This window comes from Dromiciops gliroides, chromosome 2 (assembly GCF_019393635.1).
Source record: "Dromiciops gliroides isolate mDroGli1 chromosome 2, mDroGli1.pri, whole genome shotgun sequence".
NCBI lineage: Eukaryota > Metazoa > Chordata > Mammalia > Microbiotheria > Microbiotheriidae > Dromiciops > Dromiciops gliroides.
In genome coordinates, this window is record NC_057862.1 from 357,579,103 (window position 1) to 357,598,458 (window position 19,356).

General features: G+C 42.7%; 1 protein-coding gene across 1 annotated transcript in view; it reads left to right on the forward strand.

The window, feature by feature from the left end:
- The window catches only part of FLT4 (fms related receptor tyrosine kinase 4), a 106,447-nt gene extending 93,837 nt beyond the window's left edge, over positions 1-12,610 (forward strand). Inside the window, exons 23-30 of the mRNA XM_043989523.1 lie at positions 589-711; positions 1,884-1,995; positions 4,044-4,143; positions 4,257-4,362; positions 5,260-5,399; positions 6,439-6,559; positions 9,225-9,310; positions 10,649-12,610. Of these exons, the coding sequence (XP_043845458.1) occupies positions 589-711; positions 1,884-1,995; positions 4,044-4,143; positions 4,257-4,362; positions 5,260-5,399; positions 6,439-6,559; positions 9,225-9,310; positions 10,649-10,868 (1,008 nt within the window). The 3' untranslated portion in view covers positions 10,869-12,610. The remainder of the gene's footprint in view (positions 1-588; positions 712-1,883; positions 1,996-4,043; positions 4,144-4,256; positions 4,363-5,259; positions 5,400-6,438; positions 6,560-9,224; positions 9,311-10,648) is intronic.
- Positions 12,611-19,356: the final 6,746 nt, after the last annotated feature.

A 19,356-nucleotide genomic window follows, 5' to 3' on the forward strand; every position in this document is an offset into this window, starting at 1 on the left:
TCACAGAGGAAGAGTTGGCTGTCAGCCAACAGCCCAGCCTGGCCCACCCTGTATAACACTGCCGAAACCCATGTTCTTTTGCAATATCATAATTGGCAAACTGTAACCATATGATACATTATAACATCGAACCCCACTAAAATATAAAACCCCAGTTGATCGCCTATCTATGACAATGTTTCCATGAAATGATTCTCTCTCTCTCTCTCTCTCTCTCTCTCTCTCTCTCTCTCTCTCTCTCTTTCTCTCTCTTCCCCCCAAACCTCTACGTTTTTGGTCTTAATGTCACAGAACAAGTTTAGGACATGGGGAAAGTACAACAAGTTTTTGCAAATGCATGTGGTATACAGCCCGAGCTATGTTGGGAGGTGGGTTTGGTCATGGGGTCACAAGGTCCATAAATGCTGGGAAGACAATTAATGGACTCAGAGAGTTGGTGTATGCCCTCCCAAACATAAAACTCCCCTGAGTTCTGTCTGCCAGCTTCCTCTGTGCCCTGAGCTGGCAATGACCGGCCCCACCCACCATCAGGAAGACTTCGTTGACCAGAGAGTCAGTCTGATCTCTCACTCTCCTTTCCTTCCCCAGTGCATTCACAGAGACCTGGCTGCTCGAAACATCTTGTTGTCAGAGAACAATGTGGTGAAGATCTGTGACTTTGGACTGGCCCGGGACATCTACAAAGACCCTGACTATGTCAGGAAGGGCAGTGTGAGTGTGAGGCTTGGGGATCAACACACCCAAAGATAATAAAGTCAGGCTTTGCAGCAAAGCCTGGAGGGTACATGAAAGTTGGGAATGCACAAAGGCACGATGCCCCTGGAGGACAAAACTGGGAGAAGGTTGCGGTGCATCTCACCTTCTCCGTACCTGGACAGGAGCACTGCCAGCCCTTTTCAGGAAAGGAGCAATCTTGCTGACAGTGTGGACAATAACATCCCCAAGGGCAGGCTCCTCCTGGAACAGGCTCTATAGGCTCACTATACTATAAGTCTGGTTTTTTACCAGTCAATCAACCAACAAGCATTTAGCAAGTACCTACTGTTTGCCAAGCTCTGTGCTAGGCACTGAGGACACAAAAATCAGCATGAAACAATCTCTGCTCTCAAAGAGCTGACATTTTGATGGATATACTCATACACAGATGCCTATTTAGACATGCTTCTGTACAGATTACATGTCCACATATAGATAGATAGATACGAAACACAAAGAACAAATGCAGGGGAACCTTGTGGGGGAAGGCACTAGAGGCTGAGGGACCAGACAGGCTTCACACAGAAGGGGGTGCTTGAGACTTGGAGGAAAGAGGCAGAGGTGAGGAGGGGAAGCACTCCAGCTGTGGAGATAGCCAGTGCAAAAGCACAGTCAGGAGAGTAAGCATTGTGTGTGAGTAAGTCAGTATGGCTGCACCATAGAGGTCCCATAAAGATTAATATGTAATAAGGGTGAAAAAGTAGGCGAGGGCCATGAAGACTTTTAAATGCCAAACAGAGGAGTTTATAATTGATCCTAGTGGAAATAGGGAGTCACTTGAGTTTATGATAGTAGGGGGAGAAAGAAGATAGGAGCAACATGATCAGACCCAGGCTTTAGGTAAATAATTTGGACAGCTATGTGGTGCATTACAAAAGGGAGAGTCTTGAGAGATGAAGGCCAATTAAGAGGCTTTTGTAGCCAAGGTGAGAGGTGATGGGGAACTGGAACTAAGTGGTAGCTTTGTGAGGAGAGAGAGGGACATATTGAGAGATGTGGAGAACATCTCCCTCCTCACCTTTGCATCATCCAGTCAGAAGAGAGGGATTTCCCCCTGCCCTCTGCTCCCTTCTGAGTTTATGAACTTAAGTCCTACCTGCTTAAGGGTTGGTCCCTTTACATCACAGGCCCGGCTCCCTCTAAAGTGGATGGCACCAGAAAGCATCTTTGACAAGGTCTATACCACCCAAAGTGACGTCTGGTCCTTTGGAGTCTTGCTCTGGGAGATCTTTTCCTTAGGTAAGTATCAAAGGCTGGGTGAGTACCCAAAGTCCTCAAGGAAGAAACCAAGAGGCCAAGCTTAAGGAGGATATGGCTAAATCTTGTTCGTTCAGACTTACAATCATGTGGATTGTGTGGCCACAGGCCTAAGCCTTTAATCATAATAACTAGCACTTCTAGAGAGCTTTAAGATTTACAAAGGTTTACATAGGTTATCTCATTTGACCCTCACAACAAACTGAGACTAAGTGCTATTATTATCCCCATTTTACAAGTGAGGAAACTGAGGTAGAAAGAGGTTAAGTGCCTTGTCCAGGGTCACACAGCAAGAGACCCAGAGTGAATTTAAGGCTAATATAATAATAGCTAAAGCTCATGAATTCAGACAACAGTCATGGAATGTATGGCCTGACCCTTAGTATCAACCCTTCCTCCATTGACAGAACATGGAAAGTAGAAGGTTAAAACTGGAAGAGGGGGCAGCTAGATGGTGCAGTGGATAGAGCACCAGCCCTGGATTCAGGAGGACCTGAGTTCAAATCCAGCCTCAGACACTTGACACTTACTAGCTGTGTGACCCTGGGCAAGTCACTTAACCCTCATTGCCCTGCAAAAAAAAAAAAAAAACAAACACCTGGAAGAGATCCCATAGACCATCTAGTCCAACCTGTTCATTTTACAAAGGAGGAAACAAAGTCTGTCTCATAGCATTATAGTGGAAACTGGGTCACATGCGGAGTGGAAAGAGCATTGTGAGCTTGGGCGAATCACTTTAGTTACTTCTCTTGGCTTCCAATTCTTCTGTGAAACGAGGGGTTTGAGTGCACTTGAATCCTCTAAGGTCTCTTCTGGGTCTAAATCTATGACTCTATGATCCTGCTAGTTATAAATCTATGATCCTACAACTAGAACCTAAGTCTCAACCCAGCCCTTTCCCTGCTATGGGAGGGGTTTTTTTTGTTTTTTTATTAATAAAGGATTTTATTTATTTTTTCCCATTACATGTAAAGATAGTTCTCAACTTTTGTTTATACAAGCTTTCCAATTTCAGGTTTTTCTCCCTCCCTCCCCTCCCTCCCTCCTCCCCTAGACAGCAGGTAATCTGATATAGGTTTTATATATATATATATACACATAATAATATTAAACATATTTCTGCATTAGTCATGTTATAAGAGAAAAATCAGAGCAATGATGAAAAACCTCAAAATAGAAAAACATCAGCACCAAAAACAAAAGAAATAGTATGGTTCATTCAGCATCTATACTCCACAGTTCTTTTTTTTTTTTTTCATGGATTTGGAGATCCTCTTCTATCATGAGTTCCCTGGAACTCTTCTGTACCATTGCATTGGTGAGAAGAATATAGTCTATGGGAGTTTTAATAGAATTATTGGAAGGCAGCATGATAAAGTATAGATTGTTCTGGATTTGAAGCAAAGTTTACGCAACATTTGAATCCAGACTCTGCCACCTACTACCTATGTGATTTTAGGCAAGACACTTACCTTCTCTGGGCCTCAGTTTTCTCAACTATAATATGAGGAAGTCGGAATAGGTGATCTCCAAAGTCCCTTCCAGCCCTAAACCTATGAATCTATGATTAACAAGGTTACAAAGGAAATCATCATATATCACCAAGCCTTCATTTACATAAAACTAATGATGTTGTAGTAATGAAGCGGTCTCCTGATTAGAGCATCTCCACAATGGCCTTTCTAGGTCACAGTCTGAATGAATGAACTTTGTCAGGAAAGGCAGAAAATGTGAGCAGTGTTTTTAGAAAAAATTATAATTCAGACTTCTCTGACTTATCCCTTGTTAATCCAAGTTAGTGAGGTGGGTCTGAGTTCTCTTGGTACCTCAGAATTGCTTGGGAGGCAGAAGCACCATGACGTGGGATGGGAGGAGTTCTGATGGCAAGGAGGAAGAGGGGGTGGCAGCAAGTCCCCCAGAGCAAAAGAGAGTCGCTTAATGCCCACTGATCTAGAGAGGAAGCTTCTAGAATATTCTTGTGTTTTGATTGCTCTTCCTCTTCCCAACCACCTTTGTGTGGGACCACCTAGGGGCTTCTCCCTACCCTGGTGTGCAGATCAATGAAGAATTCTGCCAAAGGCTTAAGGATGGCACGCGGATGAGAGCTCCAGAGTACGCCACAGCAGAAATGTGAGTTTCCCACCTCCGCCCCAAGGCTTATCCCCATTTTCTGGAGCATTTAGCCACACACTGAAACAAGGGCAAGAAACATGGGGGAAACATGTCTGATTTCTCTTTGACAGTCGCCACATCATGCTGAGTTGCTGGTCAGGAGACCCCAAGGAGAGGCCAGCATTCTCTGACCTGGTTGAGATCCTGGGAGATCTGCTTCAGGAAAATGTACAGCAGGTGAATGCATATTTTTCTCCATACCTGGACCTGCTGGACCCTGCTTGCCTAGGGACTGTTTTCTGAGATGAATCCTGTTTTCACCCAACACATACTACTTTTTTCCACTTTCTCAGAAGGAAGAAGAGTCTGTGTACCTTTAATCTGTCAGTGAATGTGCATGTTGATGTAAATGTATGTGCTCATCAATGGATACTTTGTACATGTGTTGTGCACATATACACATATGCATGTCTTTGTGCCTTTGTACAGTATACATATTGATGAAAATGTACTTTCTGATCAGTGTGCATGTGTGTGCATGTGTTGTATAAGTGGCTTGGTATATATTTAGGTCATTGTGTGGATGTGCATGTATATAGAAGAATGTGTTTCCTTCTATATTGCCTATCGAGAGATGGCCAATAATCTACCTTTATCTAGAAAGGGAGGCAGCTTTTTTTTTTTACAAGGATCACATTAAATGCTTTCCCTTTTCTCTCTCCTTTCCTGATGCCTGCTATCTATCCCTCAGACCATCAATTCAAGTAGCATTTGCTTAGCATTTGCTCTGGTACTAAGTGAAAGATTTCAGCACAGAAATCAATCAACAAGCATTTATTAAGCACTACCTGCTTTGTGCAGAGCACTGTCCTAGGTACTGAGGTTACAAAGACCAAAATAAAACTGCCCCTGAGAATGTGCTACTACCAAGGGGTATTGGACAGTTAGACCAAAGGCAAAGAAGAAGCAAGGAGGATGTGTCGGTAACTCCCAGGCATTGAGAGAGCCCTAGGCTAACTGACTTCTTGAGAGTCTTTCTATAGTATTGGCCTAGGGCTTTCATTTGCTTTGGTCTGTGGATCAGGACAGACAATGGGCTCACATCCTTGACATAACCCTATACATTCTCTTCAGGAGGGAAAGGACTACATTCCCCTGAATGACTCACAGAGCTCAGAGGATGATGGCTTCTCTCAGGGACCATCTGCTGCCCATCACAACTTGGATGCAGAAGAATATGACCTGAGACTGCATTGCCATAGTTTAGCAGCAAGGTCAGTTCTCTCTCTAGGGATGAGGGGGATGGGATGGGGTGAGAAATGGCAAGAGTCTAAAAAGAGGACACATGTTTTAATAAAACCCTGGAGAATAACGACAATTTCTTGGGTTTTGACAGGTCCTCACATGCTTCTAGTTCCAAGGGCTTAATCAGTCAGTATCAGGGAACATTTGGCATTTGAGCATTATTTTTTCTTAAGTTCTTACTGTATACTAGGCACTGTGCTAAGCACTGGGCTTTACAGACAGTGGACACAGGTCGGACTCCCACCTCTGCCACTTGTTATCTCTCCAACCTTGGGCAAGTCAAAGAGTCGGAATCACAGGATCTTAGAGTTGGAAGAAAGAAGCCTTGAAGAGTGTCTAATTCAACCCAAACTTGAATAAGTTCCCCCCAAAAAACTTTCTCAAGAAATGTTCATCTTCATATAAAATTAAATAGGTGGGTTGGATGACCTCTAAGGTACATTCCATCTTTAAAATCCCACCATCCTAAGTCCAACAAAGACATCTCCAAGTCCACCAAAGAGATCACCATCCATCCTTCACCTTTTAATCCTGCCTGCCAGGACAGTGAACACAATCTGTTTGTTTAGAAATTATTCCTGGAGCAGCTAGGTGGTGCAGTGGATAGAGCACCAGCCCTGGAATCAGGAGAACCTGAGTTCGAATTTGGCCTCAGACACTTGACAACTTACTAGCTGTGTGACCCTGGGCAAGTCACTTAACCCCAATTCACACACACATGCACAGAGAGAAAGAAGAAATTATTCCAGGAGCAGAAACGCTCTGCCTTCTACTGTGAGGATGGAAAAGTGACCCCAAGGAAGGTATTCCCCTATTATTCCTCTCTGGGCTGCTGCCCCCCCCTTGTCTTCCTCCAGCTGCACAACTCTTTAGCTGCCAGGGGCTTACCCACAGATGGGCAAGGAAAAAAATGGGAGGGTTTTTGGGGGGGAGCATTAAGTATTGTGGTCAACTTGGGTTTTGCAATAGTGTCTTTGGCCCAAGAGAATGTATTTTTGTTTTAAACAGATACTATAATTGTGTATCATTTCCGAGTTGTTTGACTGGAGGGAATCAAATCAGGTGTCCATCCAGAATAAAAACCTTTGAAGAATTTCCAATGACTCATACATCATCTAAAGCACATCCGGTAAGTGAAGGCGGAAAGGGGAGAAATTGGGATTTAGATTTATGAAAGGTCAGGAAATGCCTATTTGGGAACAGAGATAAGGTCTTTCCTAGCAAACAAGTGTCTCAGAATTTGGAAATAAAGATTTAAGTCCCAAATAGCAGTAAGGAAACAGTACTGCCAACAGAGTTCCCAGATCTGCTATGCCGGGTGATTTCTATTTACAAAAGGCCTGCACCCTCTTCTGCTGTGGAGGTCAGGAATTACAAGGTCAATGTCACCAGCTCTTAGTCTCTCTGGAGTACTCTGAGCCCCAACAGAAGCAACCCCCTGGAAACAACAGTCTTTCAACCTGTCCCTGTGGCCTTCTCTTCCTGCAGAGAGGGTATCTCATCCTCGCCCCACTAATGGAGTCTACTGGTGACTAAGTGTCCTAATCTTCATTTCTAAAGATGCCTTTAGTTCAAATGATCATCCCAGACACTCCCAGGATGGAGTCTAATGGCTCATTCAGATCAGAACTCAGTCTTGGAAAGCCATTTCCTTCCACCACGATGAATTACATCCTTAGATAGGGGAGGCAAAGAGACATTTCTGTATTAACAAATAAGGGCAGCAGAGAGGGGAAGGGCAGAGGATCTAGTTGGAGCTAGCAGAGGCCTTGGCGTCGGAAGACCTGGGTTAGAGCCCACTAAAGCTTATTAGCTAGGGACAAGTCATTTCCTCTGTAAAATGGAAAGATAATATGTGTACTACCTAATTCATAGAGTGATTGTGAGGAAAGAAATGTAGGCTGTTATGACAGAAAGTGTCTCTGTCTGTCTCAGAAAAAGCTTTTGTTCAGCTACATTTGGGAGATGAGTTCCTAAGCCTTTGAATAGCTCCTTCCCTTATGTTACCACCAAACTATTTCAGAACCTGGGATTTGGTGAAGCTTTCTGAATCAAGTAAAGTCAATAAGCATTTATTAAATGCCTACTTTGTGCCAGACTTTGTGCTAAGTGCTAGGGATACAAAGAAATGGTAAAATATATCAGATATGGGGCAGCTAGGTGGCACAGTGGTCCTGGATTCAGGAGGACCTGAGCTCAAATCTGGCCTCAGACACTTGACACTTGCTAGCTGTGTGACCCTGGGCAAGTCACTTAACCCTCATTGCCCTGCAAAAAAAAAATTTTATATATATCAGATTGCTTTCTGTCTTGGGGAGGGGAAAGGGAAGGGAGGGAGGGAGAAAAACTTGGAACTAAAAATCTTATGAAAACAAATGTTAAAAATTATTTTTACGTGTAACTGGAAAATAATAAAATACTTTTATGATTAAAAAAACAAAGAAAGGCAAAAGACAGTCCCTGTCCTCAAGGAGCTCACAATCTAACAAAGGAAACAACATTCAAAGAGCCATCTACAAACAATCCACAGAGAGGAAAATTTGGGGTCAATCTTAGGGGAGAGAGGGAAGGCACTAGCTTTAAGAGAGATCAGGAAAGCCTTCCTGTAAAAGGTGAGACTTTAGCTGAGACCTGAACAACACCAGGGAAGCTGAGAGGAAGAGAGGAAGAGAAAACGTCTTCCAGGCATGCATAACAGCCAGAGAAAATGCCCCAGCTGGGAAATGTAGTGAGGATTATGTGAGGAATAGCAAGATGGACAGGACCATTCAAGCACAGAGCTCATGTATTATTACGTATAAGATTAGAAACGTAGGAGGGGGCCAATTATGAAGGGCTTTAAAAGCCATATAGGGTATTTTATACTTGATCCTGGAGACAGAGTTGAGGCAGAAAGAGTAACCAGCAGGATTCTGCAATAGTCCAGGAAAGAAAGGGAGGAAGGAAGGAAGGGAGGGAGGGAGGGAGGGAGGAAGGAAGGAAGGGAGGGAGGAAGGAAGGAAGGAAGGAAGGAAGGAAGGAAGGAAGGAAGGAAGGAAGGAAGGAAGGAAGGAAGGAAAGAAGGAAGGAAGGAAGGAAGGAAGGAAGGAAGAAGGAAAAAGGGAAGGAGTAAGGGAGGCCTGGAGGGAGAGAGGGAGGGAAGCATTCATTAAGTACTTACTAGGTACTGTGCTAATTGATGAGGATACAGATAGAAAATCAAGACAAACCCTGTTTTCTAGGAGTTCCCTTTCTAATAAAGGGACAATTCATATATAGTAGCGTTCAGCTGCAAGTCAAATGGAAAAGTCCTATGGTGCTTAAAGTGTGGCAGCAAAGCAGATGGTAATGCATCTTTATACCATCTACATTGATAAAAACTATACCCGTTTCCGAAGTCCAGTCATTTGACAGTGCCGGGTGATTTTTGTCTTTCTCTGTATCTTAACATAATGCCTTGTTATTTAGTACTTAATGCTTGTTGACTGATTGACTGATTGACTGACTGACCCAAGAAATCAATGAACACTGTGGAGTCAACAGACAGTTCAGATATCACTTCTGATACTTATTATCCCTGTTTTTAACTTTGGGAAAGTCACTACAGCTGCCTGGGCCTCAGTTTTCCCATCTATAAAATGAGGGAATTGGACTGTGTGGCCTCTGAGGCCCCTCCAGCAGTGGATCTGTGATTCCCTGATCCTTTCATGGGATGGGTGTTCCTTGCCTTTCTTCCCCACTTGTACTTCTATGTAGAGGTGTTTGAGGACCAAAACCTCTGAGAAGAATGAAGCTTGCTTCCTCTTTTCCTATAGGAAAACCAAACTGATAGTGGAATGGTCTTGGCTTCTGAAGAATTTGAGAGGATAGAAAACAGACACAGAAAAGAAGGTGGATTCAGGTAAGTACAATTCACAAGCCCTGAATGTGTCCTTCTTTGTCTACATCACAGTGAGTAATAGACTTCCAAGTCTGAACTACAAAGGATCTACTGAGCATGGGGGTCCTCTCTCCAACTGTATAAAGAGAGTAACTCAATTCAGCTCAACAATTTTTTAAAAATTAAGTCTTATGCTTTTTGTCTTTTCATCATGGTCATTCCCTACTGGGAAAATCAAATCATCCTTCCCTGTAATAAAAACAAGTAAGCAAAACATCTACCACAGATGGCCAATATTTTATCCCAGTAGTCTTCTGTCTACCTAATATATGAAAGAAAGTATGCTTCATTGTTTCCAGGATCTTCATTATTTTTCCCCTTTACTCAGATCAATACAATGGATTTGTTGATCTGTAGTGTCTGCAATACTGGTTTAAGGGGCAGCTAGGTGGTGCAGTGGATAAAGCACCAGCCCTGGATTCAGGAGGACCCGAATTCAAATTCTACTTCAGACACTTGACACTTACTATCTGTGTGACCCTGGGCAAGTCACTTAAACCTCATTGTCTCACAAAAAAAAAAAAAACACATAAAAAAACCAGTGGTTTAAAAAAAAAAAACAGAGGAAAAAACCAGGACAAGAGATACTAACTGTGTAATAGTAGGCACATCACTTGACCTCTCTGGGCCTCAGTTTCTTCACTGATAAAATTAAGGGTTTACATTCGATGGCCTTTAATATCCCTTTTAGCTCTAAATCTAAGAGCCTATGAAATTCAATGATAGCAGCTATGCGAATAGAGAAAGAGAAAAAAGGGGAAATGACACTTTGTGCTAACAATGACCAAGCTTGACATCAGAGGAGAAATGAGAAAATACAGTTCCCTTCCTTCTTTGCAGAGATGGGGGACTATGGGTATGGAATATTATACCACATGTACAGTTGATGTATTGTGAACTTTTTCTCCCTTTCTCTTTCATTCTTTATTATAAGGGATGACTCTGGGTAGGAGATCAGGAAGGGGGAAAATGAGAAATTAAGGTAATGTAAACACAAGATAGCAGCACCTTCTAAAGAGTTTCTTTAAAAAAAAAAAAGACACTGCGATAATAAGTAGACTAAGGAGCTGGGACATTTTCCTGTACTAGGTACTGGGCCACTAAGGAGTTTGGGGGTTCTTTTGAGCAGATGTCTTAAGGAATGTGGTCACATTAAACTGGCTGCCATGAAGAATGGATGGGAGAAGACAGAGAGGCCCATTCCCTTCACTCTAGTGTCTTACCCTTTGAATCCAAGAGACTTAGATGAATCTGAACCAATCAGTCAAGTCCTAAACTCCTCTTTTCTTTCTTTTGCAGCTGTAAAGGCTCTGGCAGAAACACGGATCAATCAGGGAAGAGATTAGCCCTGAGAGGCAGATGTCAGCCATCCTACCAGACGCCAACTGCCGGTCAGACATTTTATAACAGTGAATATGGGGACCTGTCAGAACCCTCGGAGGATGGCAGCTCTACCCCTCCAGGAGAGGCAGCCAGTCCGCAAGTCCTCCAAGCCTCCTTCTTCTCAGATCAGTATTAAAGAAGAGCTCAGACCACAGAGACACCTGGGGGTGTGTTGGGGGGGAAGCGGGGTGAGGAAGGCAATGGCAGTGGAGGGAGGAGAAATGCTTAAGATTGAACTATTTGACTTCCTAATAGATGGAACAAGAGAGAGGAGTCTTTGGAGGCAGTCTGAGCAAAGACCTCATCACTGCCAAACCTTTCTGTCTTAGAGTTCTTCCTGATGGAATGTTTCCTTGAATTTTTCAATTACTCCCCTCTGGGAGTCATTTTTGCTCAGCAAAACAGAAAACAATCAAACCAGAAACTCTCTGAGACGGCAGCACTGACATAGCATGTCCACAACCCAAACAGACACCACAGTGTTCAAGCAGACAAGGAAAACCAGGGACCTTTCTAGGATCCAGTAAAATAAGCCAAGCCTTCTGAAATTCACCAGCCACTTCTCCAGCATAATATCCTTTTTGTATATGACCCGAACTGCTTCTCATGAGGAGATACTGCCTTACAGGAGACATGGCTATCTTCGTTGCTATCTTAAAATGACAAATTAGGATATTTGGGATTTGTTCTCTGTTCTCCCTGCTAACTCATATCACAACCGGCCATCCCATTACCACCCGGACAGTCATCTTGGCAGTGACAAATCTGTTATTAAAGAGAGTCAGCTAAATTGAGACTGCATTAACTTGTCACAAATGTTGGCTGGAAAGAAGACAGATCCCATCCACAGAGATGGAATTTTGCATGTGCAAATTTAGGGACAAAACCAAGAGCTTCCTTTCAATGAACTTCAGAGCAGAAATGGAGCCTGGAAAAGCATGTCTGAATCTAAAGAGCTATTACAACTCAGAAACAAAACATCGAATCCCATTACAACATGAAAGTTTCTAATGAAAAGGATTCTAATGTAAAAAAAAATTGTAATCCTGGGTGTAACAAAATTTCAGTACAACAAAAGACTCCAGAGTTTGTTGTGAAAGAATCTGTCCTAGCAGTCAGGATACCAATAAGAACTTCCCAAAGTTATCCCTCACTGGCAGAGGCCCCAGCCAAGCTTCTGGCCTCATTTCCTATGGATGATGTCTTGAGCTCCGTCCAGTATGGTGTTCAGAAAGGTGATGCTCTTTTGAGGAATCTGAAACCAGTGAAACTTGAGAGGTCTCTGAAAGCCATCCTGAGAACCAAGACTCTTCTCCCCTCTCTCTCCCCAACCTCTTTCTTATCTCCTTTCCCCTTCATCTCCCTATGAACCAAGGAAACCATCACAAAATGGTTTTACAGAAGCACACCAGGACCATTCACAGAGAGACCTTGAGAACAAACACTCTGCAGGTTTTCTTTCATCTCCTCCACTGTCACTTTGTCTTTTCCCACCTGGAATCCCAGAACATTCCCTATCAGAAGATATTCCCCTTACCCTCCCATAATCTCCATGCCATAATGAGTGCTTGCAGGACAGGCTTCTGTGTATAGAACTAAGGGTTTTGTTATATCTGATATCCTTCTTCCAGATTATATTTTTACTTTATAATACATCGAATACATTTATTCTGAGTCTATAACCCTCATTGTCTGTATGTTTTTGACACTCATTGGCAACCTTTGGATTGGCCCAACAAACGACATTTTTTAATCACAGTCAGGGTTTGCTGGAATGGAAGCACAGCTTTTCTCTGTTTAGTGACACTGATGATTTGTGGGTAAAATGACATGATGACCTTCTTCTCCAAAACACATATTAAAGGCATGCTTGCTGCCTTTTGGTGTTAGCTCCTCTTCTACTTACATTCACAAGAATGTACTAAGTGGGGATGGGGGTGGGGGGAAAGAATCACCTTTATACAAACATCTATTTTTGAAAGTCCTAAGTGTATTCAACTAACAATAATCAACCATCACGATGAACAAAAAGTATTTACAGAGCACCTACTGTGTGACAGGCACTGGACATACAAAGACAAAGAGCAGTCCCTGTCCTCAAGAAGCTTGCTTTCTATTCAGTGAAACAACATGGATACATATAGGAATAAACAAAATACTTGGGAGCAGGGACATCAACAAATCTGTGATTTCATCAGTACAGAGAACTCATGGTGAGGAAACTCCCTCTACCAATACAGGTATATACCTGTTCTGCAATTTATAGTTTTTGCAAGATAACTTGGAAGTTAAGTGACTTGCCCAGGGTCACACAGTATGTGTCAAAGACAGGTCTTCCTAACCCTGAGGCCAGTTCTCTATCCATTACACCAACAAATATATTTTCCAATATGTATACAAAGTAAATAGAAGATAATTTTTGAGTAGTTGAGGGGTTAAAAGTGGGAGGAGGGACTATCAGCTGGGAATAGGGAAGCAAAGATCAAGAAAGCCCTTATGATTTAAAACCAGCCTTACTCATTCTAAAGGGTCTTACTCATTCTAAATCAAAGTCTGGAGTAAAATAGAAATGTCAGTCTTTTGCTCAATATAATCACCCCTGACGTGCATGTGATACTTACTCAAGTAAATAAAAATGTTAAACACACATTGCATTACAAAAAAGAACACTGTCTCCAGACATTTCCCTGCCTTTCTGCAGCCTGGGCCACATAGGCCTGCCTTGGATACAGAATGGTTCAGCAGAAGCACAGAAGACGAAGCTTTGAAGTCCTGAATCTAGACGTGTTGGCTAATAGGCAGCCCATTACATCTGAAATTTATTCATTAGGGATTGACAGGCACTGAGAAGGGGGCATGGAGCACAAAACAAACTGAATCCCTGCCCCAAGAGGACTGAAAGGTTTAAAATCTTGTTGGTTTTTAGGATTCAACTGCCTACCCCTCAGTAATATAAATGTCAGGCCTCCAGGTTCTCTATACTCTTATTTTCAAGGGGATTCCCATCTGGATTCATCCCATCCCATCCATCTCTACATCCTGAGTATACCCTTCAGTACTCCTGAGAACTGTACCAGGAAGGTGGCAGATGACTGCCATATTCAGTTGCTAGAGATGGATTGGCCTGATTTTAGATATAATGGATGTCATGGGGGAGGGGACATCACAGGAATGATTTCAAATACTTACAAGTTATCATGTGGGATAGGGAGTAGACTAATTCTGTTTGTCCTCAAAGAACAGAACTAGAAACAAGCAAGCAAGAATTTTTTAACAATTTTTTTCACGTAATATTTTATTTTTCCCAATTACATGTAAAGATAATTTTCAGCATTCGTTTTTATAAGATTTTGAGTTCCAAATTTTTCTCCCTTCCTCTCTTCCCTCCCCCCTCCCTAAGACAGCAAGCAATCTGATACAGGTTATACATTACAGCCATATTCAATATATTTCCACATTAGTCATGTTGTAAGAGAAGAATCAACAGAAGGTCCATTAGAATCAAAGAAAAAACAAAACACAAAAAAAGTGAAAATAGTATGTCTCAATATGCGTTCAGACTCCATAGATCTTTCTCTGGATGTGGATAGCATTTTCCATCATGAGTCCTTTGGAATTATTTTGGATCATCATAAGGATGAGAAGAGCTAATTCTATCATAACTGATCATCGCACAGTGTTGCTGTTACTATGTATAATGTTCTCCTGGTTCTACTCACTTAACTCAGCATCGGTTCATGTAAGTCTTTCCAGGTTTTTTCTGAAATCTTCCTGCTGATCATTTCTTATAGCACAATAGTATTCCATATGGAATATACCACAGTTTATTTAGCCATTCCCCAATTGATGGGCATCACCTCAATTTCCAATTCTTTGTCACCACAAAAAGAGTGGCTATAAATATTTTGTGCGTGTGAGTCTTTTCCCCTTTTTTATGATTTCTTTGGGATATAGACCTAGTAGTGTCTCTTTGGGCATAGTTCAAATTGTTCTTCAGAATAGTTGGATCAGTTCACAACTCCACCAATAATCAAGCAAGCATTTCTTAAGCACAATTCTAAGTGCTATGGATACAAATACAAAAGTGACAGTCCCTGACCTTAAGATGCTTACTTTCTATGTTTCTTTCCATATGTAACTTTCTTAATATCTATATAGGAAGATACTACATGCTCAAAGATAAGTCCACTTAGTATGGGGGGAGGATGCACTTAAAATGGAAGGAGTTAGGAAAAACATCTTGAAGGGTGTGGCACCACTTGAGTCCTTCATTCCCAAAGAGGACCATGACATCAGGAGGTGAATTGGATTTAAGTGAGGGAGGGCTGTGCAAGGTCACCAACCTTACTCTCTCCCCCAGAGCCATCTGGGTCCAGTGACAAGATACACATCAAGATGAAGAACTTACCTTTTAAATTAAGGTCCCAGGGGGCGGCTAGGTGGCACAGTGGATAAAGCACTGGCCTTGGATTCAGGAGGACCTGAGTTCAAATCCAGCCTCAGACACTTGACACTTACTAGCTGTGTGACCCTGGGCAAGTCACTTAACCCTCATTGCCCCTAAAATAAAAATTAAGGTTCCCAGGTTTTACAATGTCTGTGAGGCCAACCTGAGTGCCATGGGTTTTTTTCCCAGGTTGGTTTCCCAGGGAAAGTAAATTTTGTTTTGTTTTGTTTTGTTTTGTTTTTGTGGGGCAATGGGGGTTAAGTGACTTGCCCAGGGTCACACAGCTAGTAAGTGTCAAGTGTCTGAGGCCGGATTTGAACTCAGGTACTCCTGAATCCGGGGCCGGTGCTTTATCCACTGCGCCACCTAGCCGCCCCTAGAAAGTAAATTTTGCACCAGATCCAGTAGGAGAAAAGTGCTATTGGGTTTGCAAAGGAGAGGTTGCCCTGTCCTGGGCACCTTTCCTGGTGCCCATCAGGGCAAGGGTACAGTATACCCAGGGTGTGGTTGGGCTGGCCAAGATTACTGGGTCTGACTAGGCATCATACTTGTGATGCAGTAGTCTAAGCCTGGGTCAAGGAACTGAGGTCCGAGGCTGGAAGGAAAAGCTTCCAGGATAACAGCTAACTGGTCCACAAGGTCCATTAGAAAGCCAAAGAAACTCTAGCCCAAGACTTTTGATTCTATGGTCATGATTTCCCAGAGGGAAGAGTTTGCTTCAACCCTCCCCTTACAGAGACTTCACGTCCATCTCTGAAGGGGAAGCCTTCGTGTTAGGGTCAGAATGGGGAGGAAGGTGGGAGGCTGAATCCTAGATGTGGGCAGGCAGAGGGCCCAGGTTTGTTGGAGGAGAGCCTGTTTTCCTTGGTTTCCAAGTATTCATCCAACCTAGGCCCAAGGCAATGGGAAGTCATGAAGGAGACCATGAGTTTCAAGACTTCCAGACCTGATTCTCTCTTTTCTTGTTGTTGATGAGCTTCTCCAAACTCCAGGTTCCATAGTTTCACATAGAATCCTCTTTTTATGTATGTTCTTCTATGTGGGTGGAAATGTTCTTTTTGTGTTTAAGTTCAAAACTTTTAAAAAGTCAATTAAAATTTGAAAATGCCAACTTAAGCTAGGCACTTCCTCAGAGAATAGACAGTCAGCTTCTGACCCATACCAGGCACTGGACTAAGTGCTGGGGATTAAAAAAGAGGCAAGGGGTAGCTTCAAAGATCTCACAACCTAATATGGGACATAGCAAGCAAACACATACAAAAACGCTTTATAATACAGGAAAAATAGGAAGTGATTAAAGGAGGAAAAGCATCAAAATTAAGAGGGATTGGGAAAGGCTTCCTGTAGAAGACAGGAGTTTATTCAGGCCTTGAAGGAAGTCAGAGAAGCCAAGAGGGGGAGGTGAAGAGGGGGAGCATTTCAGGAATGGGAAACAGGCTGAGAACACGCGTGAAGCTGAAAGATGGAGAGTCTCGTTTGAGGAACCAAATGCCAAGACCTGGATCAAGGCATGCAGGTTGGGGGAGGGGAGGGAGAGAAGCCATAAGAAGACTGGAAAGGTGGGATGGCTGGGTTATAAAGGGCTTTGAATTGCCCAACAGAGGAATTTATATTGGATCCTAGAGACAATAGAAAGCCACTGGAGTTTATTGAGTAAGGGTGTGACTTGGTCAGACTTTAAGAAAATCATTTTGGTTACTGAATGGAGAATGGATTGGAGTAGGGAGAGACTTGAGGCATCAAGGGATGAGGGCCTGCACTAGGGTGGTGGCAGTATCAAGAAAGGGAAGGGGATGTATTTGAGAGGCATTGCAAAGGTGAAATCAACAGGCCTTGGAAACAGATTGGATGTGGGAGGTGAGGGATAGTCATGGAAGACACCCAGGTTTTAAGGCCAAGGGACTGAGAAAATGGTATTTCACTCAGCAGGAATATAGAAGGTAGGATGGGGAAAGGTTTAGGGGGGAAGATAATGAGTTCAGTTATGTGTAAGCTGAATTTAAGATGTCTACTTGAACATTTATTCCAAGATGTCTGAAAAGGCAGTTAGAGATGTGAGATTAAAGATCAGAGAAAGGTTTGAGCAGTATGGGTAGATATGAGAAGCATCAGTATATATGGGATCATTAAATCCCTGAGAGCTAATGAGATCAAGTAAAGTAGTAGAGAGAAAAGAGAAGAAGGTCTAGAGCAGAACACTACAGTTAGAGGGCATGACCTGGAAGAGGGTCCAGCAAAGGAGACTCAGAAGGAACAGTCAGAGAGGTAGGAGGAAAACCAGGAGAGACCAGTATTCTGAAAATCTAGAGAGAAGAGAGTATCAAAAAGAAGAGAATGCTCAACAGTGTCAGAGACTGCAGAGAGGCTAAGGAGAATGAGGACTGGGAAAAGCCACTATATAAAGGCTTATTTCCTTTCCCTCTCCCCTCCAAATCCCTAATTTCATGAAGTAGGCATTCCTTCTGCAAGAGTAGTTAGTCAGTCAGTCAATAAATATTTACATAGTATCTACTATGTGCCAGGCACTGCTAGGAATACAAAGAAAGACAAAAATCAGTCCCTTTTCTCAAGGAGCTCATAGTCTAATGGGGTGGACAATGTGAACACAAATATGTACAAAAAGATCCAGAAATAGAGATATATGACAAATTGGAAATAATCAACAGAGGGAAGGAAGGAGAATTAAGGGGTTCGAAATCAGCTTGTGTAGAAGGTAGGATTGAAGGAAGTCAAGAGACAGAGATGAGGAGGGAGAGCACTCCTGACACTGGAGACAGTCAGAGACAGTGCCTAGAAAAGCAAAGGTCAGTGTTGATGTATCCCAGAGTACATGCTGGGGCCTCAGGTGTAAGAAGCCTGAAAAGGGGGCCCGGAGCCTGCCCCTTCCACAGCTTCTCTTCTTTCTCAGCTCCCACTCTCCAAAGAGACTCAATTCAATGCACTGGAGGCTTTCCCCTGATTCATTTAATATTTCATAAGTACAGTGCAGCATGCCAGCTTTCCATCTGGTATCCCTTGATCTTGCCTCAAGACCAGACTGAGTCCTTTGCAAGCAATGTATGTCCTTGTTACTTTTTCTACCATTCCCTATGTATGTATCATTGGTATATGTTTACCTCTAAATGTGCATGTCATGAACATGATTATCTAGCAGGATCCTGCCATGTCTAACTTGGCCAGAATAAATGATAGAGGGATGATGGGAATAAGGAAGGACTGACTAATCTTGTTGAGTGTGTATGTCAGTCAATCAACAAGCATTAATGAAGCACCTGCTTAATTAATTAATGATGGTCAGCTAGATGGCATAGTGGATAGAGCACCAGGCCCGGAGTCAGGAAGACCTGAGTTCTAATCTGGCCTCAGATTAGATTAGCTGTGTGACCCTGGGCAAGTGACTTAACCCTGCTTGCCTCAGTTTCCTCATCTGTCAAATGAGCTGGAGAAGGAAATGGCAGACCACTCTATCTATGCCAAGAAAACCCCAAATGAGGTCATGAAGAATCTGAAATGACTGAACAACAACATGGACCAGACATTATGCTAGGCTCTGAGGGTACACAGTTCTTACCCTCAAAGGCCTTCAGTTTTATCAGAAGAAAAGATGTGTATAAGTAAGTATATAGAAAATAACCACAAGGTCATTTGGAGGAAGTGGGGGTTGGGGAGGTTCTGGAAACTGGGAGGATCCAGAAACTTTAATGTCAAAGATGATTGTGGGCTACAGTTGAGCTTTGAAGGAAAGAGACTAGGGATTCCAAGAGGCAGAGATGGGGAGGAAGGACATTCCATCAAATGAATCAAAGGCATTCAATCTCTGTTTGAAGATGATCAAACCCACCCAGGACTGGGTCTGGTATAGGCTCAGTAAGATAAGAGGGTGTTTGATGTTTGTTTAAAGCTCAGATCTTTCTGCAAGTCCAAAAAAAAAAGTTCAACCAACTTCCCTTGCTTTGGATTTGGGTTTTGTGTGACTTAATAAAGTGAGGAGGTTCCCACTGTGTTTTTAATCTAATTGAACTTAAAACTTTGCAACAGCTTAGCCAAGCTCCACCGACAGATTCGACCACCTAAGAACAATGACAATGATAATAACAAAACACCACTGCTATACTTTTAAAGATGTCAGCTATAAAACATGAAATTAATTTCTTTTCCCTTATTCAGGTTATTCTCC